The sequence below is a fragment of the Acomys russatus genome, chromosome 20, assembly GCF_903995435.1.
Source record: "Acomys russatus chromosome 20, mAcoRus1.1, whole genome shotgun sequence".
Taxonomy (NCBI): Eukaryota; Metazoa; Chordata; class Mammalia; order Rodentia; family Muridae; genus Acomys; species Acomys russatus.
Genome location: NC_067156.1, coordinates 20,410,411 through 20,436,466, shown reverse-complemented (window position 1 = coordinate 20,436,466; position 26,056 = coordinate 20,410,411). Strand labels below are relative to the sequence as shown.

The 26,056-nt window shown below is 39.2% G+C and overlaps 1 protein-coding gene across 2 annotated transcripts; it reads left to right on the top strand.

Moving 5' to 3' along the window:
* The first annotated feature begins 1,944 nt into the window (after positions 1 to 1,944).
* Positions 1,945 to 26,056, top strand: Slc25a46 (solute carrier family 25 member 46). Of its 2 annotated transcripts, none has more exons than XM_051163276.1 (8): positions 1,945 to 2,332; positions 4,705 to 4,747; positions 5,843 to 5,900; positions 7,710 to 7,787; positions 12,256 to 12,356; positions 15,412 to 15,468; positions 17,711 to 17,768; positions 24,957 to 26,056. In XM_051163276.1, exons 1-8 carry the CDS (start codon positions 2,050 to 2,052, stop codon positions 25,533 to 25,535), a joined length of 1,257 nt encoding a protein of 418 aa, XP_051019233.1. In that variant the 5' UTR covers positions 1,945 to 2,049; the 3' UTR covers positions 25,536 to 26,056. The 2 variants fall into 2 exon arrangements, with proteins under 2 accessions (XP_051019233.1, XP_051019234.1); XM_051163277.1 differs by having other exon boundaries at positions 2,181 to 2,332; positions 4,710 to 4,747.

The window sequence follows — 26,056 nt, the reverse complement described above, 5'->3', positions numbered from 1 at the left end:
AAAAAAAAATCACATCTAAAAAACCAACATATGTCCTAAGACAGATGATCAATATGTGTATTTTAACTAGTGATCTGTATTGATATTTCACTTAATGACTAGTAGGTTAATCGTGACTTGTTATTTAGAGCTCTATAGCTTTTCTTATTGTTGGTAAGTATATTATATGTACATGCATACTATATAAGCTGGAAGCATGTATAGGGCACATGTATTATATTTAGTTTCTGAAATTTAAGAGTTTAAAAGACGACAAATTACCAAACTACTCTCCCTAAAAAATGTTATATTTTTATAAGGATTCTTTATGTGAGAGATACTCTTTTTCTCACTTTGAACAACAATGTGCATTTTTGTGTAAAGACCAACATTTACTGTTCTGTTTTGGTCTAAGACTGTGTTTCACCCTGTAAGCCAGGCTGGCTGGGAACTCCTGGCAATCCTCCTGTCCAGCCTCCTTAGTGTTCAGCCAGGCACGACGCCTGGCCAAGATTGGCATTTTAACAGATGAAAGGTGACTGTTCATATAAAATGTTTTCATTACTGGGAGACATATTTGCTTTAATTATTCACCTGTTTCCTTTTAAAGTAGCCTCTTCAAAGCCTTTGATCATATTTATACTGATTTACTGTCATTCACTGGTAAAAATCGCTCTGTTGAGTAACGATCCATTGTCTAAGTTATTCTAAATACCGTTTTTACAGTTTGTCATTTATCTTTTCATGCTGACTACAACTATTTTTAATTTATCAAATCGAAAATTTACAGTAAAGATAATTAAACATTTTCTAATTCCTTAAATTGTTTTGAAATTTGCTGTTGGCTTAGAAAGTCTTCCAATTCACCACATACAAATATCCAAATATTCTCTTCCCATTTTTTTTTAAACAAGGAAGAATATAATGTGAGGGTAATGACTTTCATGGCTTTGTTTCCCCCTCAGCTAACTTTCGAGGTGCAATGTATTCTTTCCCTACTTTCAAGGATGTGAAATTGTGACGTGCAACATTTCTGTATTAAAACTCCCTCTCTCTCCCTCTCCTCATTTTCCTTAAAACATGCCATCAAACATACAGAAACCTTTATGGTCCGCGAGCCCATTTCCTCCCTTCAGCAAGTTGAGGAAAAAAAAAAAATCTTTCATTGTCAGATCTAGTAGTGCTTTGATTTTAGCACTCAAGGAATACTAGATCAAGAGATTCCCCACATTTTGCCAAAGCACAACATAACTCAAGAAATGTTGTCCCCGAAGCTGGTTATCCCTTTAAAAATGAAGTTCATCGCTTTTGAATGCAATACGTCAGGGTTCTTTTCTGAACGCCCTTAGATTCTAGCGTTCAGTTGGGAAGAAGGTTCAGAAAGAAGCTATGCAAAACTCAGTCAGCCACCCAGCCTCAAGAGCCCAAGAAGCTAATAAAAACAGGTAGTGGGGGGAATCAATAGTCTTAATGGGGGTGGTGGTGTTTAGTAACAACCCTGTGATCTCAGTAACCTGAGTTACATACATCAGAAAAAAGAAAACTGTTTATTGTCGCATTACAGAAGTTAACACTTGATTCCTGTGTCGCAGAGGGCAGTAATATATTCACACATGACAGTGTTCTTGATTTGAACTTTGCGAATGCCTGCTCTGGTGGCTCATACAGTGGGGAACTGAATGCTACTCTCACTCTCAGGCAGGGTTCCCCGAGGAAGGGTGGGGCGCCTGGGTGACGGGAGCCGGCTTGTTGCAACCGGCCTAGGTCATTCCGGGCTGTTGCACCGCTCCTCAGCATCCCAGCAAGCAGAGTTCACACCTTGAATCTCCTGGGGCCAGGCCCAGCAAGCATCCTTCCCCTTCCAGCCATAGGCCGCCGCTGCGTCTCCCTAGCAACCAAGTCAGGAAGAAGCGCGCGTCTATAGGCGGAGTCACGTGCTCCCAGGACTTCCGGGTTCCAGTCGTGACTTCCGGTTGTCAGTCTCCTGACGCGCAGCGGCTGCGGCGGGGACGCGGTGGAGGTCCCGGGCTCCGTGGGCCGGCCTCTCTCGTCCTCGTTCGCAGGTCCGAGATGCATCCGCGGCGCCCTGAGGGCTTCGACGGCCTGGGCTACCGGGGAGGCGTGCGGGACGATCCAGCTTTCGGCGTCCCCTTCCATGCGCGCTCCTTCGGTTCTGGGTCGGACCTGGGCCACTGGGTGACGACGCCCCCAGACATCCCGGGCAGCCGCAACCTGCACTGGGGCGACAAGAGCCCTTCGTACGGGGTGCCGTCCGCCCCCACGACACTCGAGGGCCCCGCGGAGGAGCCCTTTCCCGGCGGCGGGGACGGCCCACAGCCGGGCCGGAGCAGCGGTGAGGAGTGCGGGGCCCGCCCGGGCGGGTAGGCCGGCGGACTCCGGAAGCGCGCGCAGGGCACGCCTAGGTCCTTGCACACGCTACTACACCCTCTGCCCTCCTTTCGTCCTCTGCCCCGAAGGGATCCTCTGCTGCACGCTATTTGTGCTCTGGGATCACCACACTAGGTGACATCTGCGTAGCCTAGGTGACATCTACATAGCCTGGGATGCATGGATAGGAAGGAACGTTTTGGAGCCCAGGAACGTTACCACCGATTGCCTGAAGCGAGAAAGAAAGAAATTAGATTATTTACTGTTGTCTGATTCACTTTGGCAGGTGGATTTTCTTGACTCATAGCTTTAATTGGCTCATAGCTTTGTGTTTTGGAAAGACGCTTTTTAGCCTAGGCAGATTGGGGTTAGAGCCTGGCTGTACCGATCATAAATTTACCCATTTTCCCCCCAGGTCCCTCATTTTTAATCTCTTTAAAAGACTTGTCGAATGAGTGATTATTTTTACGAGAGCTAAATAAAATGAATAACAGTTTAATATTGTAAACATGCACAGTAGAATTATTATTCTTTTCCTTCACTTAACTTTTCACCGTGGTAGTCCTGAAGTTAGATCCCAGATCCTACAGTTTTCTCTTCTCCCGACCTAAAACCTCCACTTGATGTCGTAAGCAGTTCCTCGTCATGGACTATCAAGAGAGCTTCAATTGCAGCACTGCAAGAGCTACCTATGTTTAAACTCTGTTTCTTTTTTTTTTTTTTTTTTTTTTTTTTTTTGGTTTTTCGAGACAGGGTTTCTCTGTGTAGCCTTGGCCATCCTGGACTCACTTTGTAGACCAGGCTGGCCTCGAACTCACAGCGATCCGCCTGCCTCTGCCTCCCGAGTGCTGGGATTAAAGGCATGCGCCACCATGCCCGGCTCTCTGTTTCATTCTAAGAACGAAACTATCCGGCTCTTTGCGAATAACAAGTTGTATCACTAAGTATTAACATTCTATAGGTAGTCAGGATACTCGTGCCTTAGGTTTTACTTGGATGTGCAGACATGTTTGATTGAACTGGAAGATCCTAAGTATTAGGCGAGGGAGGCTCAGTGACTCATCCAGTGAGGAGTTTGGCTGTTGTTACCTTGCCTCATTGTGTTGTACTGGTCCCAGAATAATGCTGGGAAGCTCCTTTTGAATGAAGCTAGAAGTGAAATCATTCGAAACACAGGTGCAGTTGCTGTAAAGTTGCCATTGTTAGGCAGCAAACTTTTTAGTCTTAAATTACATCTTGATGGTTGCAACGAGGAGAACTTGCTGACACAACCAGTGTTATTCTGAAGCTGTTACCAAGTTAAGTGGCTGTAACTTTGCAGCAAGGAGAGCCCCACATAATTAACAGCACTAAGCCTTCGCAAGTCCTTGCAGAGATGCCATGTGCACTTTAGTATTTGTGTGTATAAACACACAAAAGGAAGTATTTCATCACGACAAGAGAAGCTTTCTTCTTAGCTTGTCCATCTTTCGGGGGAAGCAGGTAGTTTCCCCAGGATCTTGCTTGCATGGCCTATTCTTACAAGACAGTGTTCTCATCATAAAGATCATGGCTTCATTTGAAAGGACAGAGGGGAGAGAGAACGGTTTCTTGTGAATGTTGGTATTAAAAGTCCACTCCCCAGGCTAGATTACCATTAGGGTTTGGATTCTTTAGTCAGGACAAAGACTTCTATTTTGACATGTACTAGGTGTTTTTAGCTGTTAGCTTTCTAGCAGTGCTACCGAAGGGAGCACACATGTACCTAGGGGCCTACCACATTGGATTATACAGCTCTTCTTAAAACTATTTGAAACGTAAGATTGTAGGGAGAAGCTGTACTTAACTAAGTACTCTCAAATGAACACTTTTGAGGTATTTTACATGCAACTGTCATCCCTCAGTAATAGTAGATGACAACTGTACAGCGTAAGTGGTCAGTTTCTTAGTGATCTGTTCATAGAAATTTTAGAATGATTTTAATCAGAAATTAAAATTGCAGTCCTTAGCTCTATACTAATCAACATAGTCCCTACAGGGATTTGGCACTTTTTCAGATAGTTGTCTTTGATAATAGTCAAACTTTCTAAGATTTTTTGAAATAGTCACAACTTAGAAATACCCCAGCTTTACAAGCCCTTGTGACAGCAGTCCATTGGAAGGAAAGAACAGTTACTCTTTTAAGAAGAGGTCCCTACCTTGGAACTTGCTATAACCTCCACCAGAGTCACAATTTAAATTGCCTCCCTATCCCACATCAGAATTCGAGGTTTACATGAACAGCATGTTACTCTAAAATCCTGGTATCATAGTAAATACAAATCTTGGTTATGAGTAATCTTATTTCTTTTATTTTAGAACAGTTGAATAGATTTGCCGGATTTGGTATTGGACTTGCAAGGTAATGTTTATTCTAAGGATTTTTTACTTAAAGAGTTTCCCTTTTAATGTTGTTAGGTTTTATTAACATTATATACTTTGTAGGAATTCAATACTTAGAGTCTATAACTTGATTTTTTCTAGAAGAGGTAGGACCTAATCTTTCTGTTGCATAAACACAAAGTAGTGTACTGAGTGTGGTAGTAACTTTCAGTGGCTACTAGAACAGAATAGGTCAGTTATTAGGCTAGAATGAAGTGTAATCTTCCTTCTCAAAGTGATAATGCTCGGAACCTTTCCCTAGACATTGCACTGGTACCCAGGTGGCTTTGCAGTGTAGAGGCTTGATTTTTATTTTCAGTTACCCTTTGGTAGTCAGCCTGTTTTGGTTTTGTTACTGCTTATAATGGTCATTATAGCTAAGAACATTTATCAGTCTTCTTTATGGTATTATGAATAAAAATTCACAAATATTGGACTTATGTATTGCTTATCCTTCATACCAGAATGGCCTTCATCATTTAAAATTTCTTAACCAAAAAAACCCCGATCTTGTTTAAATATTAAAACCTAAGGGATAAGCTGGGCGTGGTGGCACATGCCTTTAATCCAAGCACTTGGGAGACAGAGGCAGGTAGATCACTGTGATTTTGAGGCCAGCCTGGTCAACAATGTGAGTCCAGGACAGCCAAGACTACACAGAGAAACCTTGTCTCAAAAAAAAAAAAAAAAGAAAAGAAAAAAAATCCTATCACTAAAGTACCAAGTACATCAAAATAAAAATTTCTAGAATGAAGATCTTGAAAAAACATTGACTCTTCATATGAGAGTTTTTTTCATAGGACATTTTCTGAAAGGGAAGTTAAATGATGTGGCATTTCTCATGTCAAACATACAGAGATCAATTTCATCTTTGTACTTTAGATAACATATATTTACAAGTTTGTGGATCTAGGTTTCATTTATATTGAATTTACTGTTGGTATCATTTGCTGCTGTATAGGTATTAAATCCACTTAATTATGAAAATGTAAGAATAACTTGAGGTGTATGTATGTTATAAATAAAATCGGCATACAGACATGTATATTGACATATATAAATTATTTCTGTATAGTCTCTTTACAGAAAATGTACTGGCCCATCCTTGCATTGTTTTACGCCGCCAATGTCAGGTAAATATAATTTCTTATTTGTCTGAGACAAGCCTAATCCTAGTTAGAAGCACAGAATTCTGATAAAATGACACGAAATCTTGTATCCGTTATTCTATGTAAAATGCTCCCAAATGTATAATTTGTCAGTTCTCCAATTTGTAAGGTGTAAAACCTCTTCAAAATCTTAAAAGTTATCAGGACTCTGAAGATGTTTTGCTTATCTAGATCATTTCTGTCAAGGTTCACCGTTTTAGAAATTAAACTGATGTACTTTTCATCTAGCTCATTAAAATAATAATGCATTCATCAGATATCAACATAATCTTTACAAAATTCATGTTTTTTTTTAAAATGTCTTGATTGTCTGGAGTAATTGGAACCAGCTTCTTGTATCTGCTTCTGCAGTCAGTTTGTTATGTAATGTTGTTTTAAAAGAAACAAGAATATTTAGCCTCCCACACTTGATGTCCTTGAAAAGAGGAGCGTTTTTATTTTCAGATAATGTGCCTTCTGAAGTGAATACTGAAACTCACAAGTGGTGGCTTCCTAAGGGTTATGTGCAGCGTGAAATCTGAGGCAACCTAAAACTTAAAAAACTGTTACACTAAAAAGTCCCCATTCATTTATAATGCATCTAAATGCATTATAATTTATGTCCATACATGATTCTCTATCACCCCATATTGTTTGAAACACATTGATTCACTGAGATTTGTGCCCAGATACTAAAACACTGAAGTAAACATACCGACATTCATCTTCATTGGAAGAACCAGTTATCTCACAGGAAGTCTTTAATCACTATATATTCTTAATGAGATATATATTCCTCCAAATTATTTTTACATTTATTAAAATATATTAATTACATAAAATATTTTTACAAATTTATGACATTTTCATACACGTATATCATGTCCTTTGCTTTTTCTTGTACCCATTACCTTCCTTTGTCCTTTTCCCCACTTTCTATGGATCACCCTTTGTACTTCTTCACCAAGGATACTCTTAAATGAAGATTATTTTTCCTTTCTGTGAGTGCCTATGGTGAAGGGTATAATAGGAAAGTACAGTTGATGCTCCTACCTTGATGATGGTAAAGAACCAGCAGTTTGACTGCCCCTTGTTTTTGTGCTCATAGCGTGTCACCAGTACAGTGAAAAAGGCAAACAGTCCCTGGATAGAACTAAGAAGCTATTTTGAGAGTGTGAGGCCTCTGGTAAGGTGCTGAGCTCTCAGCGGCTATTGGCCTGCACTGTAGTAGGTGCTATCCCGTAGCTTAAGTTCTTTGCAAAATAACTTTCCCAGATAACATTAAGACAATGCGAATCAGTACACATTAATCTGTTTATGCTGTCACAGAAAAATAAGAATGCACAGAAAAATAACTACCTAAACAGCATTGGTATTGTAGATGCTTCAGAACAGTAAAATTAATTTGTATATATTTAAATTGTGGTGATATTACGTTATGATCCAGGAGACGTCATTTTGACATATTTGCCTGATTTATGATTTGTCCATTGATTGTAAATTATAGTAGTTTAAAAAATGCTTGGTCAAAATGAGTATGAGTGTGAGATTTAATTCCAGAGCTTAAAAACCTCCCTTGTCAAGCACCCTCCTCCTCCTCCTCACAGTCTTCAGTACCAGGCATTTTATGTACCACTGGTCATACTGCGCTTATGCCGTCAGATGCACAGCACTTGATGGTTTATTTGAAGTGTTTGGATTTGACTTTAGACCTTAACTGTTGTTTATGCTGAACTTTAGATTTTCATGGCCTTATTTTTTTCTTGACCAAAAAAGTATTATATGTTATTACAGGTTAATTATCACGCTCGGCATTATCACCTCACTCCGTTTACAGTCATCAACATTATGTATAGCTTCAACAAAACTCAGGTGAGACTCTGTTCTAGTAAAGCTATGTATTAAACTTATTAAGTGTTAAAATAAGAATTCTCCCTTGAGTCTTCCAGAATTTCACTTAATTCAACGAATTTGCAAAGAACTATGCTAAGTTCCAAGAATTTAGCAGCAGGTAAGGTAAATATAATCAAGAGATTTACAATTTAGTCATAGAGACAAAAAACAAAAAACAAAAGCAAGCAAAAACAACAACAACAAAACCAAGATGACGACGACAACAACAACAACAACAACAACAACAACAACAACAACAACAACCACCCCCCAGCAGATTGTGATGCCGTTTGTGTGGCCCAGCGTGAGAACTGTAAAGTACTGGTTACCATGTAGATGAGAAGTAGCCACCAACTGATGTGATCATTCGTGTTTTCATTGCGGAAACAAAATCCCTGACAGACACAGCTAAGGAAGGGAAAGGATTATTTTGACTCAAATTTTGAAACAGTATCATCTGTCACAACAGTGAAGACATGGAGGCCTGAGCTCAAGGTAGCTGATCACATTGAGCTCATAGTCAGGAAGCAGAGACATATGAATACTGGTACTTGGCTTTTTGCCCTTTCTTTTTTTTTTTTTTTTTTTTAATTAATTTATTCTTGTTACATCTCAATGTTTATCCCATCCCTTGTATCCTCCCATTCCTCCTCCCCCCCCCCCCATTTCCCATTATTCCCCTCCCCTATGACTGTTCCTGAGGGGGATTACCTCCCCCTATATATTCTCATAGGGTATCAAGTCTCTTCTTGGCTACCTGCTGTCCTTCCTCTGAGTGCCACCAGGTCTCCCCCTCCAGGGGACATGGTCAAATGTGAGGCACCAAAGTACGTGAGAAAGTCGTATCACACTCTCCACTCAACTGTGGAGAATATTCTGACCATTGACTAGATCTGGGAAGGGGTTTAAAGTTTACCGCCTGTATTGTCCTTGGCTGGTGCCTTAGTTTGAGCGGACCCCTGGGCCCAATCTGCCTATCATATTGTTCTACTTGTAGGTTTCTAGGACCCTCTGTATCCTTTTATTTGCTATTCTCCCATGCGTCTCTCATTTAGAGTCCCAATAGGATGCCTTCCCCTCTGTCCCAGTTTCCTGGTAAGTGAAGGCTTTCGTGGGACATGCCCCTTGGGCTAGTATGCAGATATAAGTGAGTATATACCATTTGATTCTTTCTGCTTCTGGGTTAACTCACTCATTATGATCATTTCTAGCTCAATCCATTTATCCACAAATTTCGGGAATTCCTTGTTTTTAATAGCTGAGTAGTATTCCATAGTGTATATGTACCACAGTTTCTTTATCCACTCTTCTACTGAGGGACACTTACGCTGTTTCCATGTTCTGGCTATTATGAATAAGGCTGCTATGAACATGGTTGAGCAAATTTTCTTGTTGTGTGCTGGAGCATCTTCTGGGTATATTCCAAGGAGTGGAATAGCTGGGTCTTGAGGAAGCCCTATTCCCATTTTTCTGAGATAGCACCAGATAGATTTCCAAAGTGTTTTTGCCCTTTCTTTAGCTCTTGATGGCTAAAGAAATGATGCTGGAGTCCCAGTGAGGATCTGGAAATGATAGTGTAGGCCTCCAACCAGACCCATGACTCTTAGCAATGAACATTTGAAAGTAAACCTAGGTGGACAAACGGCTATACTGTGTGATACTCTACAGCTTCTGTGACAAGATTTTTTGTTTGTTTGTTTTATTTTACTGGGGGGGAGGAGAGGGATTTTGGTGTATGACGTGTAAATCACACACATTCAATAAAAGTAAAAAAAAAAAAAAATCATCTGTAGCCATTTTCAGCATCTGAGGTTTGAACATATGCCATGTGTATTTATAATAAATCAATGTATGGGGCTGGAGAGATGGCTCAGTGGTTAAGAGCACTGCCTGCTCTTCCAAAGGACCCTGGTTCAATTCCCAGCAACCACGTGGCAGCTCACAACTGTCTGTAACTCCAAGATCTGACACCCCTACACCAACTCATGCACATAAATTAAAATTAAATAAAATATTAAAAAAAAGGAAATGATGCTGTAAATCTTTAGGGTGGCTCTAACCTTCTCAGTTAAGCATTCTAATCTGTTGACAGTGAAGATTGACGACTGTAACTGATGTTGAACACAGGGTCTGATATGGGAAGGTGGTAAAAGAGATGCTGGCTTGCACAGTTGTATATTGACTTGTCAGAAAGTCTGCCTCTTAATGCTGAGGTAATGGCTTTACATGATGATGTTCAAAGGCAAAAGGGAGCTTATAATTTTGGAGACTAGATATAATGCAATATAATAGCGCCTGGTAGCAGAGGTTGATGGGAAGAAGAGATTGAAAATAGCCCAAGAGGTAAGCAGCTTCCATAAACGGCCTTCTATGGTCTGCACATTTTATCCTAAAATCTGTAAGAGGACCATTGATGTTTTAGAGCAGTGATTCTCAACCTATGGATTGTGACCCCTTGTGTGTGTGGGAGTATCAAACGACCCTTTCATAGGGATTGCCCATCAGATATCTTGCATATCTGATATTTACAGTACAATTTATAACAAAAGCAAAATTACAGTTACAAAGTAGCAATGAAAATAATTTTGTGGTTGTTGGTCACCAAAGCATGAAGAAATGCATTAAAGAGCCTTAGGAAAGTTGAGAACCACTGTTTTAGAGTGACAAGAGCACTGGGAACAAATTTGTTTGTATCAAAATTGGTAATTTGACTTTTAAGAACTTTTCCACATAAATAATTGTGTACATGTGTAAAAATGTATATGCAAGGATATCGTATTGTGGTATTTCACACAATAATTAGCCAAGATAGCTGGGTGGTGGTGGCTCATGCCTTTAATCCCAGCACTCAGGAGGCAGAGACAGAGACACGGGGATCTCTGTGAGTTTCAGGCCAGCCTGGTCTACAGAGCTATTCCTCGAGAAACCAGACAGACAGAGGTGTGTGTGTGTGTGTGTAAAGGAGGGAGAGAGAGAGAGGGATTAAAAAAGTGAATGAAGAAATTATCATGTGTAGCAAAAGGATTTTAGTAAAGTAACAATGGTACATTTATTTGGCAGAATACCAGGAGGCCTTTACAAATAAGAAGATATCTCTGTGTACTGATACTGAATGATCTCTGGGTTATTTTTTTTTTTAATGTTTCAATGTACATCTGTTAAAAATGAACAAACAAAAATTGTGCATATTTCCATGCACATTGATATTCTATAATATGCTGAGCTATCTCTGGAGGATGAAGAATAAAAGCTTATGCTGGGAAATAGTATAAAAAAGGAACACATTTTTCTCCTCATACAGTATTGCTTCTAATTTTACAGTATTGCTACTTTATTTTTTTATTTACTAATAACAGATTAATAGTGATAATAGCAAAACTACTCTTGTTATAGTAGTAGAAACAGTGAACTTTTGTAGAATTTGATAAATATAAGTAATAAAAAGGATGGAAATGAGAACATAAATTTATAAGAGGCTGAGAATTTATAGAACTATGATTGATTAGATAAGAAGAAAGGGAAATAAGTGATTTAGATACAAGTAACAAGTAGGAGCTATTGAGGGAAATGGGAGCTACAACAAAGAAGGAAAAGAAATGGTGCTAATAAGCCGGGCGTGGTGGCGCACGCCTTTAATCCCAGCACTCGGGAGGCAGAGGCAGGCGGATCACTGTGAGTTCGAGGCCAGCCTGGTCTACAAAGTGAGTCCAGGACGGCCAAGGCTACACAGAGAAACCCTGTCTCAAAAAACCAAAAAAAAAAAAAAAAAAAAAAAAAAAAGAAATGGTGCTAATGGGTATGGCTGAGTGAAGTTGGGGAAATATGGAATTTGAGATACCTACAGTTCGTAGAAACAGCTAGACTAGTAGGGAGTTGAATATAGAGATACGTGAGTTTTTAAAATAAGCTAATCAATCATTTTGGAGTACTTTATTAAATGGGGTATTCATCTTGGTCAAAGCCAGGGTGCATGAAATCTTAATAGCTGAGGTTACTGTAGTGGTACAGGCCTTGGGACCCTGCAACCTGGGAGATTGAGGAAGGAGAATCAAGAGTTAGGGTGAGCCCCAGCCATCCTGGGTTGTGTGAGAGCTTGCTTCAATAGAACAAGAACAAAGTGGTAGAATCCAGTTAGTTACAGTTCTATCAGATTTATATTCGAGTAAGCTGGGCATGGTGGTGCACGTCTTTAATCTCAGCACTCAGGGAAGCAGAGACAGATCGCTATGAGTTTGAGGCTAGCATGGTCTACAAAGCAAGTCTAGGATAGCCAAGGCTACACAGAAACCCTGTCTTGAAAACAACACACACACAAACAAAAAGATTTATACTAGAGTAATTCTTATTATGAAATATCAGCAAACCTTCAATGTTATATTTCATTAAGGATTTCTGTGTCCCATATTTATGCATTAACAGAACTATTTTTTATTGTTTTTGGTTTTAGGGACCAAGAGCCCTATGGAAAGGAATGGGAAGCACATTTATTGTCCAAGGAGTCACACTTGGAGCAGAAGGCATAATTAGTGAATTTACACCTTTACCGAGGTACACGTGTGGTCCATATTAGTTTTATATTAAATTTTTATCAAATACGGAAGCTAATATCTTGAATCTGAAAGCTTGTCTGAAATAGCTCAGAAGGGAGGACAGTACAACTACTGTATTTGTTGCTCTTTGCTGAGTAAGTGTGTGATAGTGTCCCCTGCCTGTCCTTCCAACTGCTGTGTACCAGCAACTGCCAGCTAGGTTACAAAAAGGAGTTTGTGACAATTTCTCTTCTTTAAGTAGCTCATTTGCTTATATTGCATTGTGTGATTAAAATAAAACCCTTTCAAATTCCCCCAGAAACTCACCTGGAGTTAGTGGCAAACATTTCAAAAAATAACTGAAAGCTGAGATAGAGTCTGAAACATGAGTGAGAACTGGCTGGGCAGGAAAGGAGCTCCTTCCCGGGAGAGGTGACCATGCACCCACTCTCACAGAGCGGGGGCAGTCTTGGTGACAAAAAGAAGTAGCTTGTGCTTAGAAAGAAACTTTTTAAAAGGTTTTTTTTTTTAACTTTTAAAAACGTTTAAAATTTATTCTTTGATAGTAATTATATGTGTGTATATATTTATCTAGGTCATATCAAACTCAAATCCTCTCCTTCCCTCCATGATTGTGTCTTTGTAATGGTTTATTCTATGGGCCTGGAATCAAACATTTTATCTGTGTCTTGATGTGTTTTGATCTAGGGTATTCCTAAGAGGCAGTATAAAAGTATTTGTTCAGACTGGCTTGTGGCAAGCTAATAGCCACATCGAGGCCATTCTGAGTTAAGGAACAGAACATAAAGTGCTGAATTAGGAAGGCATGCTGGGTAGAATTGGTAGCAACTCTTTGATTGGAAGTAGGAGTATCAGGAGTTGCCAGCAGTAGCTGAGATTTTTTTTTTAAGTGGAAGTGCTAACCAAGGTGGAGAATTCATTAATAACTTAGAGAAGGCGATAAGGAATTCAACTTTCAATAATGGTGTTTGAGATCTTTGCCAGACCTGTAGGGGTTATCGTAGTTACTTTATAGTACTGTGAAGAGACAACATGACCAAGGCAACTTATAAAAGAAAGCATTTACCGTGGGGCTCACAGCTCCACAGGGTAGCAGAGTCTGTGATCACCATGGCAGCAGCATTGCTGCAGTCAGGCAGGCAGGGCGCTGCAGTAGTAGTACCTGAGAGCTGTACATCTGACCCACAAGTATGCAGCAGAGAGAGTGGGGGCAAGAGCGCTAATTAGAAATGCTGTGGGCTTTTGAAACCTTAAAACCCATACCCAGTAACACCTCCTCCAAAAAGGCCACACCTCCTAATTCTCAAATATATCAGCCTGTGAGGGAGCCGTTCTCCACCACAGGAGAAATGACTAAAAGATGGTTGGAACTGTGGATCACCATGCTACAGAAATTATTGAAGTATAGGCATAGTTTCGGGTATTGTGGTATAAAATATCATTCAGAATATGAGACTCAGTGACATGCAACTAATGAAGAATTGTAGATCACAAGTTATGAGATGTGACAAGAATAGATTCCTGAACAACTTGTTTGTCTATCTATCTGTACCATATGTGGGACTGTGGAGGTGATGAAAGCAGTAGTTGAAGGGTACAGTTAGTGATACCCTCACAACAAAACTAGTGGCAAGATTCATGACCTAGTTTCCAGAAGCCAAAGGTAAATTTCAATTGTAGATACACTGGGAGAGAGAATGTAGATACATGTAGGGAAATTACTGAGTTGCTTCTCTGTGGGTCAAATTCAGCCATTACTTGTTGCAGGAAAGACAGCACTGGACTTGTAGAAAGCCCTAAGAAGACTGGTCCTGTAAGTGTCCTGTAGTTATGGCAGTTGGCAACAAGATATGAAAGGGACGCTAATAGTAGTGAGTGATTGTAATTGGCTACTCTTTGGCATGACCAATTTTCTATAGTATATTTTTCTGCATGAACTCATGCTTAGTATTAAGGCTTTGGATAATTCTGGTTTAGCTCTTAGGATACATTTCCTTGCATTGTTAAGAAAGGGAGTTACTGAAGGTCTAACCACTGGTATTGCACATGTACTCAATGTTGAGATTTAATCTTTGTAAGGAAAGAAAAGCAAAAAGCTAAGAGCAAACTGTTCCAATGTGTTGCTTTCAGAGGACCACGGAGGACCACGTAGTCTCAGAGTTACTTTAATACAGCTTTGCTAAAGGGTAGGAACATGTGGCCAGCTGCAGCTTCTTGACTCATACTTTAAAAATTGAGCTTCTATGCTTGGCTAACTTTAATCTCTTATTGCTTTTTATGTCATAGGGTGAGTTTGAAAGTACAGATGTTCCTGATCTTTTGTTTTTGAGGCTTCCCCGCAAACACAGGGATCTATAAAAAGGTTAGAAAAGTGCAGGATGTTCAGTTTAGCAGTGTGGTAAAAATTAAGTACCTGCAATGATAACATTTGTGGCTCAGTTTGTGGCTACAATTAAGTTTCAGGGCTGTAGGCAAACAACATTGAAAGTGTAGAAAGCTGGCCAGGAGGAGAGAGATGAAGAGGGGAAATTGGAATAGACAGACTAGTTCCAAAGGCCCAGAGCCACATGATCAGTTATCAGAGCAATGGCCCCACTTCTTACTGAGAAAGGGGGGAGGGGGAATGTATGTGAAACACACCTGGTCCTAAGCACTTCTGATAAAAGTATACCACCCCTGTGCTTTATTAGTGAGCAGCGGTGTATGTGCTGGTGCTCAGCTGACTTCTCTTTCGTTCAGTCCAGGATCCTAGCCCATGAATCCACCCACTGATATGCCTGGAGGTTTGTCTCCTAGGTCTTCTCCTCTTCCACATTGACACAGTCAGTTGTAACCACATACCGTCAGTCATGGCTTCTCCCTGCTGCCTTCTCTGCTAGCAGACACATACTTTGTTTCTCTGCTTGAAGCACCACAGTTGTCAGAAGTATGTCCAGAAAGGAAAGTCAATTCTACAGATTAAACAAAAATATAAATTTATTAGTTAAAAATTAATTTAGAATATTTTAAATAACATTGTTTTTGTTTTATTTACATTTATTTTTACATTTTAGGGAGGTTTCACACAAATGGAATCCTAAACAAATAGGTGAACACCTTCTACTGAAATGGTAAGTTTTAAAAATGACATTGTTACCAGAAAGTTCTATCAGCTTAAAAAATATTACTTATTTATTTTTATTTTATGTAGATTGGTGTTTTGCTGCATGCATGTCTTTATGTGGGTGTCAGATCCCTGGAACTGGAGTCACAGGCAGTTGTGAGCTACCATGTGGTGCTGGGAATTGAAGCTGGGTTCTCTGGAAGAGCAACCAGTGCTCTTAACTGCGGAGCCATCTCTCCAGCCCCACTATTAGCCTTTTTAGTGTTAGAAAAAAAATCTTATGTATAATATAGTGAAGGAAATTAGAATAATAAGAGTAGATTTTTGATGAACAAGTAACATAAGGTATAGGTATAAGATCCTGAAATACACATGGTGCTTAAAATAACTTTTAGGTATTTGAAAGGTAAGAGTAGTGCTTCAACTTTTTTTTTTTGTTGTTGTTGTTTAAACTACTTTTTCTTTTGTTCTCTTTTGTGGGATAGGGTGGGTGAGTATGTGTATGTTTGTGTGTTTGGGTGCACTTGTGTGCACGTGGCGGCCAGACTCTCCTCAGGAGCCTTCAGCGCTGGGTTTTGTTTCTGTTTTTGAGATGTAATACGATGGCATCAATTTCCCTCTTCCCTTCTCTCTGACACTCCCCGTCTAACCCCTGGCTGGCTCTCCTTCAAATTCTTAGCCCTTTTTCTTTAACTGCTATTACTTGGTGTATGTGTGTGTTTCTGAGTACAGAAGTACGGCCTTCTCCATCCATCATGTTAGTTACATGTATATGCTTTCAGAGATGCCCACTTGGTATTGGATAAGCAATGGGAGTTCAGGTGGGGGTTGCTGATTAGGCTGGGCTGCCACTAGGCCCCAGGAATCTACCTATTTCTACTTTCCCAGCATGGATATTACACATGCATGCTACTGGGCCCAGTTTAAACATGGATGCTGCGGATCAAACTCAGGTCTTCATGCTTGCATAGCAAACATGTCAGTCAGATTAGAAAAAACAATGCTATGGGTTGAACCTCCCTAAACCAAACATCTAAATTCCAAAATACATCAAAATCTGAAGACTTTGAAGACCAGCATCACATGCAATATGTCTTGAATTTCTTTAACCTGATCATATTTAATAAAGTGTGAGGTGTCAGGATATAGCCACACAGAAAATATTATGTAAAACACTATTAGGCTTTGTGTGTAAAGTGACTATAACACATAAATTAATTTTGTATCTAGATTTGGGTCCTGTCCCTAAGATATCTGTTTATTTATATGCAAATATTCCCAAATATGAAACACGTCTGACTCCCAGCATTTCTGATAAAAGGGACACTAAATCTGTGTCTTACTATTACTCAGAGACATGAATGTATGTGTTTGATGAGGAGCAAGTTCAAAATGACAGTCACAGTGTAGTCTAAAGGCACCTAGTGATTTTACACTAGTAACTATTTTTATAGATTAGAAGTTTACTTTTATTTGTTTGAAGACTGTGAATTGGAAATTCCTCTAGCTTGTTGGCTTCCTCTGTGGGACAACACAGCACATACTTACTTACTAATGTCCCATTAACCTTGGAGGCCAGTACTTACCAGGACCTGGCCCCTAAGGGTGCTGGTTAGGTTAGTCCCACCTGTGAAATGACTTTAAGTAACTCTGCTTTGCAAGCTTGCAAAGTTGTACTGTAACCATATTGATGAGGAAACAACTTTGGAAAGATGTACAATATTATTTTTTCATAATAAAAGAGAACAAAGCTTACAGTTGAAGCCTGACTTAGTTCTACTGATGGGAAATGTAGAAGTAGAAAATACACTAGGATAATAGCATACAGCATTCTTATTTGGGTATCATTGAAACAGAAGACATTGTGGGACAGCTGTTCATCCAAAAGGCTCAGAGATGTATTTCAGGCAGCAGTAGTCATGTGCAAGTACATGTTCACACAGGGAAGTATAAATGAATGTCATTCTGCTAATCTTACAGTCTAGGGTGTTTGTTTGTTTGTCTGCTTTTTGTTTTTAATTGGGGGAGCAGACTGTCTTTGTATTAGTTTTTTATTTCCATCTTTGTTCAATAAGTACTTTGTGTTTCAGTGTTCTGACTTAATATCAGTAGTTCTAAAGTATAGTTGAAAAATTAAATAGATCATTTTATGCTTGAATGTAAATTAGGTGAATATATTAAACAGTTCTTAATTTCATTATAATCATCTTATTTTGTTGTACTGATTAAGTTTGGTTTAATTTCTGCAGCCTAACATATATGGTGGCCATGCCTTTTTATTCAGCAAGTCTGATTGAAACAGTACAGGTGAGCTGTTCTTTTATTGTAACTTTACATGTCTGATTTTAAATGTTTACTTCACAGATACACACATTTATTATACATCACGACTGGTCTAGTGTTTTCATTGCAAATTTAGATCATATTTATGGTTTAAATGTTTATCTCCCTTACACAACTGTATTCTTCATTCAGGTATTTCAAAACTAAAAGTGTGACTTTTTTTCCGAATATATAACCCTCTTTCACGGCCCTGAGAACATTTAAGATGCTTATGGCCTATCATAGTGAGTACAGTGATAGTTGTCTGAGTGTAAGAAATAAACAGTGAGTAGGTAGTACCCACAGATAATTTACTAAACAGCATTCCATTAAACATCCCTCTGAAGGAACACTCAGTGCAGGCTAAATACAAATAATAAATACAAAGCTTAACTTTTCTGTTTTCATCAAAATTCGGCCTGCTTGCTTTACTGTTTGTAACCACATGGTGGCGCCTCAAGCACATTGAATTCAATTTTGTAGCCTTACCATCTTTCATAGGTAAAACTGTAAGATGGAGGTGCTTATACAGTTTGTCTTCTGTTTCCAGAATCTGATCTTCAAAAATACTTTTCCCATCTGTGTTAGTGCCTGCTCTGTAAATTGCTTGTCTTTCTAGTTTTTGTTTTGTTTTGTTTTCTCTTATTTTGTCCCCACTACATCATTAATCTCTGATTTTGCTTTGGCTGTTAGAACTAACTTTGGTTCACTGAAATTAGCATCTTATAACCCAAACATATTTGCCTGTCCTCTTGCATTTGGATGGAATTGTGTGTTCACAGAGGTAGAAGTCTATGAGGTAGTCTCATTTTAAAGAAAAGAAGAAAAACAACTATCAGAAAGACAATAACTTAAGGCAAAATAAATAACCAACATGCTTAATTAGAAAAGAGGCTTTAGCTTGGGACAAGCTTGCCACAGTCACATTTGTCTACTTAAATTAGAACTGTGGCTTTAGACAGTTTAAAAAAATCATCTTTAAATTGTAATTGTATCTTCTGTAGAATAGGAATAGTATTTTAATAATTGAAATTCTGTATTTATGTAAGTATCCACATTATAGTAATGGATCTTCTTTGTGTCTTTTTTTTTTTCTTGTCTCTGTTAAGATGCTGTACTTGCTGTGTGTCCTCTGTGTCTCATGGTTAGTGCCCTGCTCTCCTTTTCACTTCCTTTGTCTGTACTGGCCAGCTTCTCTCTCTTTTCTCAGGTTTCTGCCCTGGTGAACATCTTTCTTTCAGTGGCCTCCTTTTCTTTTTATCACTTTTTGTCTTGTATCTGTCTCAGTCCTGGGCCTCCCTGGTTTTCATCTATACTCAGGTCTTAGGAAAGCTGTTCACTCCTATGGATCTTGTCTAGTCTTCTTCTCAAGACTGAGCTTCTTCAAGCAGGCTCAGCACCCTGAAAGGGCATGTCTCCCTTTCTAGCAGTACTAACTGTCTTCATCATGACTCAAACTCTAGTTTTAGGGGTGTTTGCTTTTGTGCTTTGATTCTGCATAACTAGTAGGCTGCCATGTCTATAGAGCATCAGCAGACACCTAAGACTGGCCCTTCTCCTAGCCTGGAGACTAACTCTTTCCTCTGCTTTTGCTCATTACAATATCATTCTAGGGCTCTGTCTTCTTGTAGGGAGCCCCTGACCTCTTAGAGAACATAATTTTTTTCTTGAAGATATATAGATCACCAGAAGAACAATTGTTTGAAGCCCTTGAATAGGAACCACTTCCCAGTGGTTAGCCCTTTATCCAGTGTCCTCAGTCAGTCTGTGTGCACTGGAAAGGTTAGTGTTTGAAATTATAGTAGTTCTGCCCCTTTCCTAAAATAAGGATCCATATGGATTCCCCATGATGGATTAATTTCAACTTCTTAGTAAGTATAGTGTTGTATCAAAGTTTTTATTGACCTTGCTTTTAATTTTATCTTCTTTAAGTTTAATTTTCTTAATTCACCAAATATTTATTTAGGAACAATCTGTATCAGAGAGGGTCACAGACTTACATAATACAGTAGCAAATAATACTGATGACAATTCTCTACTTCTGTAGTACTTAAAAGCTTGCAAGGAGGATAAACATAAATAAGACATATCTCAAATCCATAGAAGTGAGGCGTTAAAGAGAGCAAAGCAACAATAATGTGTGTTGGGGAGAGAGAGGTGGTTAATATTTTTGAAAGATCAGGTGATGCCTCACCGAGAAGGTGATACATGAGTAAAGGTCTAAGCCTGAGGAGGACATCATTATTTTGAAGACTATTCTGAGTAGAGGGAAAGCGAATACAAAGACTTTAAGTGGGATTGTATCAGCTTTTTTTTGATGAGTTGAAAGGACTGGCTTTGCCTAAGTGAGGGGTAACAGTTGATTAAGTTAGAGCAGATAGAGGGGCCCCTTTATGATACACACTGTGGTGTATTGTAAGTATTTAACTTTTACATTAGAGCAGTGGTTCTCAAACTTATTAATACTGTGACCCTTTAATACAGTTTCTCATATGTGGTGAGCCCCGACCATAAAATTATTTCACTGCTACTTCGGAACTGTAATTTTGCTACTGTTTTGATTCTGATATGCAGGATGTCTGATGTGTGGCCCTCAGCTCAGTAAAGCAGCAGTGCCTTTTATCTCTGATCAACAGCTGTCTGATCCTTTTTTTTTTTTTTTTTTTTTTTTTTGAGACAAATCTTTGTGTATTCCAGGCTGGCCTCAAACTTGCTAATAATAGTCAAGGATAACTTTGAGCTTTTGAATCACCATTTCCATCTCCCAGGTGCTGAGATTACAGGGATATGCTACCACACCTGGGCTTATGTGATATTGGAGACCTCACTGAAGGCCTCATGCATGCTAGGGGGAGGCACTTTACCAACTGAGCTACATTTCCAGCCCCTTGGCTGTTTTGGACTCATTTCTTTGATGACACATAAATATAGTCTAGCAGTAATTCCCCTTAACTCTGATCTTAAAAGCACAGTTGAACTGGTTGACTTCCATTGCTGCCTCCAGGCCAGGCCACCATTGTCTCGTCATGGGAGACTTACAGTAGTTTTATTAGAACAGTTCTCAGCTTCTGCTGTTGTCATTCTTGGCACAACAGATGCTGTTATTTCAAAGCATAAATCACATCCGTTTGATCTTTTGCTTAAAAGTCAGCATTTATTTTCCATATGACTAGAAGCCAAAGCCTATACAGTGGTCTGAAAACATAATGTAGCCATTGTCTGCCATTTTTAACTTCATATTCCACTCTTCTGTGGCCATTGCTGCAGCTATGTTGGTGCTTAGCTCTGTTTTCGACTCTAGGGCTCTATTTGTATCATAAACTCTGTTCTTAACTCAAAATAATGAAAGGGCAGACATTTATTGAGTGCCTACTAAGTACTGGGCCTCTTTTATTTAATTCAGCACTGGTGAGGTGTGACAAAACTTTTTTTGGGGAGATGTAGCACACATCTACTTACTCAAGATAGGAAGCCCACCACAGACCAAAGCACAGACACCACCAAAGTCCAACTTAGTAAACCAATGAGTATTATTGGGGTTACCTATAGAAATGTAGGTGAGCAGTTACTTACAGGAGCAGAAATGACACAAAGACAGCAGCATCACAAAAGCCCACCCCAGCACGGATAATTAATAATATGATTCTTATGCCTTTTTCAGACATCTATATATTATTTGACCCTCTCCCCTCCTATTTGTATGCAGCTATTCTTCTTAACTCCCTCCCTCCTTCTGTATTGACCTCTCTCCCTCCTCTTGTAGGGTGCTCCCTCCCTTTCCCATTTCCTTGATCAGCTCACTTCCTGCTTTCCTCTCCTATTGTCCTCAACTCCCTTGCTCTGGCAGTGGTCCCCTTTTACTTCCCTGGTTTCTGCAGTTACTCCTGGATGTGGACTCACATCTGAGGATTTGGAGCTGTGAGACTCCAGTGAGAGAGAACATCTAATTTTTTCCTCCTCCTCAGTCTGGGTCCCTTACTCAAGCTCTTTTTTCGTTTTAACCATTTACCTGCAAAGTTCATGATTTCATTTTTTTCTTTTTTATATAGCTGAATAGTTTTCCATTGTATATATAGTATTCCACTGTGTACCACATTTCATTATCTATTCATCAGTTGAAGGATATTTAGGGTGTTTTGGTTTCCTCGCTATTGTGACTAGAATAGTGTGAACGTGGCTGGGCAAGTATTTGTGGATTGAATTCTTTGGGCATAAATCAAGGAGTGGTTTAGCTTGGTCATATGGTAAATTTATTTTTAACTTTTTGAGAATTTTTCACACTGATTCCCATACTTGCTGTACCAGTTTGCAATTCCACCAATAGTGAATGAAGTTCCCTTTTCTACAACCCTCCAACATTTGTTGTAGGTTGTTTTGTTGTGTTAACCTATGCCATTCTGACTGGGGTAAGATGAAATCTCAAAGTAGTCTTGATTTGCATTTCTATAATAGCTAGGGAGAGTGAACAATGAGCATTTTTTTGTTTTTTGTTTTTCTGTTTTTTGTTTTTGTTTTTGTTTTTCGAGACAGGGTTTCTCTGTGTAACAACCTTGGTTGTCCTGGACTCGCATTGAAGACCAGGCTGGCCTCAAACTCACAGTGATCCTCCTGCCTCTGCCTCCCAAGTGCTGGGATTAAAGGTGTGCGCCACCACCGCCAGGCTGCAATGAGCATTGGAAGATATTTCTTAGCTCTCCTTTCCCGCCTCTTCTTTTTCTTTTGAGAAATCACTGTTCAGGGTCCAGGTCCATTTTTTTCAAGTGGGTAATTTTTAAAAACTTTTTAACAGTTTGCTTCTTTGTTTAGCCAGCTATACATCTTCTGTCACAGTCTCTGTGCTGTGCTCATTTTTCTCTTCAGCCTGAAATATAGTGTCTTAGTTACTGTTTTATTGCTGTGAGGAGACGCTATGACTAGTGCAGCTTACAGAAGAAGTTTTAGAGGACTAGTTCATGATCAACATGGCAGGAAGCAAGCAGGCACAGCACTGGACTATTGAGAGCTTTACATCCTGATTTGCAGGTGGTAGACAGAGAGAGAGAGAGACAGAGAGACTGGGCCTGCATTTTGAAACCTCAAAGCCCACCCCTACTGACACAATTCCTCCAAGGCTAAACATCTTAATTCCTTTCCCAAAAGTTCCACTAACTGGGGACAAAGCATTTAAACATATGAGCCTATGGGGGCCAGTCAAATCACCTGTATTTTCTTTAGGTCTGGTTTGTTGGATATAAATTGTTAGGATATTTATATCATAGAAAGTTTTCCTTCAATTATGACAGATAGTTTTTATATTATATTAGTATATTATAGTAGCTTTGCCATCATAATCTTTTAAGACTAGGAATGCATTGCTCCTGAGTCTTCTGGCTTTCAAAATTTCCATTGAGCTGTTGTTCTGATAGTTTTTCCTTTATATGCTACTTGCTTTTTTTTGAGGAAGTTTTCTTCTGTGCTTTTGTTGGAGATCAGATCTACACCTTTGACTTCATTCCTCTCTTATCTATGCCTGTAATTTGTAGCTTTGTTTTGTTTCATGGTGTTCCACATTTCTGGTATGTTTCTGGTTGGGGGATGGTCTGATGTATTTTGATGCTAATTAGTGCTTACTGTCTCTCTGACCAACCTTTTGCTTAATAAAAAGTTATTCCACCTGGGCAGGGCAAAGGAGATAGGTGGGGCTAGGAGAGAGAGGAATTCTGGGAAGAAGAAAGATTGCCAGGAGAAAGGAGAAAGGAGAGAGACCCAAAGGGAAGAGAGGAAGGCTGCCATGGGTTAAATGGAGGAGAAGCACATGGCCGGTGTGGATGGAGAATCCGGGCCAGATGAAGAACATGAGCAAGTATTTGGGATTATGGATGGGAGGTAACTTGATAGAAATTATTAGAAGCAAATGGCATGGGATTGAGACAGGGATCCCATGCCTGCCCCACTATGGGAGGTAGTTTAGAGGATTGATATCTGCCCTGTCCTGGGCTAACTAAGGCTATTTTAAAATATAACAAGTGTCTGTGTCTTGATTGATTGCTAGCTGGGCCTACAGATAATACTTGTAGTTTTAAAACAATAGTTTCTTCTCTGTATTTAATTAAAAAATTAACCTTTGCTTATTTCATCTAAATCCTGAACTTTATCTTCAATTTCTGATACTCGATGTCCTATTTGATTCATTCTACTCATAAGACTTTCTTGTGAGTTTTCTAGCTGGGTTATTGGGCTCTTCAATTCCATTTGCATTTCACCTTAAGTCTTCTTCAATGATTCTATCTCCTTATTGAATTCTGTTCTCAAGTCTTGGACTGTCGTCATGATTTCTGTTAGCCTTATGTTTGTGTTTCTTGGACATCACTAAGGTGTTTATTCTCTGGAAGCTCTTTGTCCTTAATTTCATGGAGCTGGTTCTTTGTATCTTTAAATTCTGAAATCTTTGATGGATTTTATGACTTTTCTTTTAAATTCTGTATCCTTAGGTTTATTAAGGTAATTCACATTGGCAGACATTTATACAGGATGGGTAGGTTTAAAAAAAAAAAGATACAGTCTTGTATCTTTTCTTGTATCTTCCATAATGTTACAGAAATTTTTGCAATAAGATTCTGTTCATGTGAACTTCTTTTCCTAGTTCTAAGTCTGGTCAGAGTAGGCTAAGGTAAAAGGGAAGATGCGGGGCAAGTTCAGCCTAGAGGTTGGAAATGACTTGGGTGGGATGGAGTCAGGTGGGCAGAAGGGACTGGGCTGATACGCAGGATGTGCTTCCTGGTTTAAGCTTGCAGTGTGGAGGTTGCTCCAGCTGGGTGGGAAGGCTGGATATGGCATGGGACGATCCTGAGGGTCAGGGCATAGGCAAAAAGGGTTGGATGGTTGGGTGAGGAGCCGAAAGGAAGGTGGTTGAAGGTAGAACATGGCCTGTTCATTGCTGTCTCTTTATTTCCTTAGAAAAAAGAACCTAATGTTAATCTAATCTCACAGGTGAAGTCAGCAAATCATGGATGTTTTTCTTCTTTTGTCAATATATTTATCTCAGAGGGACTTATTAACAGTACAGCTCAGTGGTAAAGAGAACTAAGTGCATGCACATGGTACAAGGGTACACATGCAGGCAAAACAACCATACACATGAAACGAACCTTTTTTTTTTTTGAAATTGTACCTTTTTCATCACTTTTGTTTCAGAGCGAGATAATCCGAGATAATGCTGGCATCCTGGAATGTGTTAAAGAAGGCATTGGAAGGGTGATAGGCTTGGGAGTGCCTCACAGCAAACGCCTGCTTCCGTTGCTCTCATTGATCTTCCCCACAGTGCTGCATGGAGTTCTTCATTACATCATCAGCTCTATTATTCAGAAGATTGTCCTCCTAATTCTGAAGAGAAAGACCTATAATAGCCACTTAGCTGAGAGCACTAGCCCCATGCAGAGTATGTTGGATGCTTATTTTCCAGAACTTATTGCTAACTTTGCTGCCAGCCTTTGCTCTGACGTTATTCTTTACCCATTGGAAACCGTTCTGCATCGACTTCATATTCAAGGAACACGCACAATAATTGACAATACAGACCTTGGCTATGAAGTACTTCCAATTAATACACAGTATGAAGGAATGAGAGACTGTATAAATACCATCAAGCAGGAGGAAGGAGTGTTTGGCTTTTATAAAGGGTTTGGTGCTGTTATAATACAGTATACACTGCATGCAGCCATCTTACAGATTACCAAAATTATTTACTCCACACTTCTTCAGAATAGCATTTGACATTGATGATTGGCTGACCCAAAAAATATGGATAATTTGCTATGATAATAAAAGTAAAATACCACGTGGAAAGAAATAGGCTGGGAATTAAGACTGGTGGAAAGCCTCATGCTGATTATTCTGACTTCTCATTTTTCCTGAGGCATAGATACATACACACATATATATATATATACATATAAAATACTTGATGGAAACCTTTCCAAAATTTAAAACTCAATAAAGGTAGTACTTTAAATTTAAAATGTAAAATTACATTTTAGTATAACACTCATGCTGAAGTAAAATTGATCCTGAATAGAAAAGAAAATGTATTAAGTGTAAAATGAAATTGCAATGATTTGAATCTATTTTACTGACTTCAATATTTGTTACATGTCTGTTTAACCTGGATTTAGGTCAATGTGGTAATTCTTAAAGCAGTGGGTAATATCATGAGGTATTTTACCTTTAAGCAAATAGATTACATCATTGAAGAAAACTAATGATTAGATTTGGCACTATGTAAGCAGGGGTTGAAG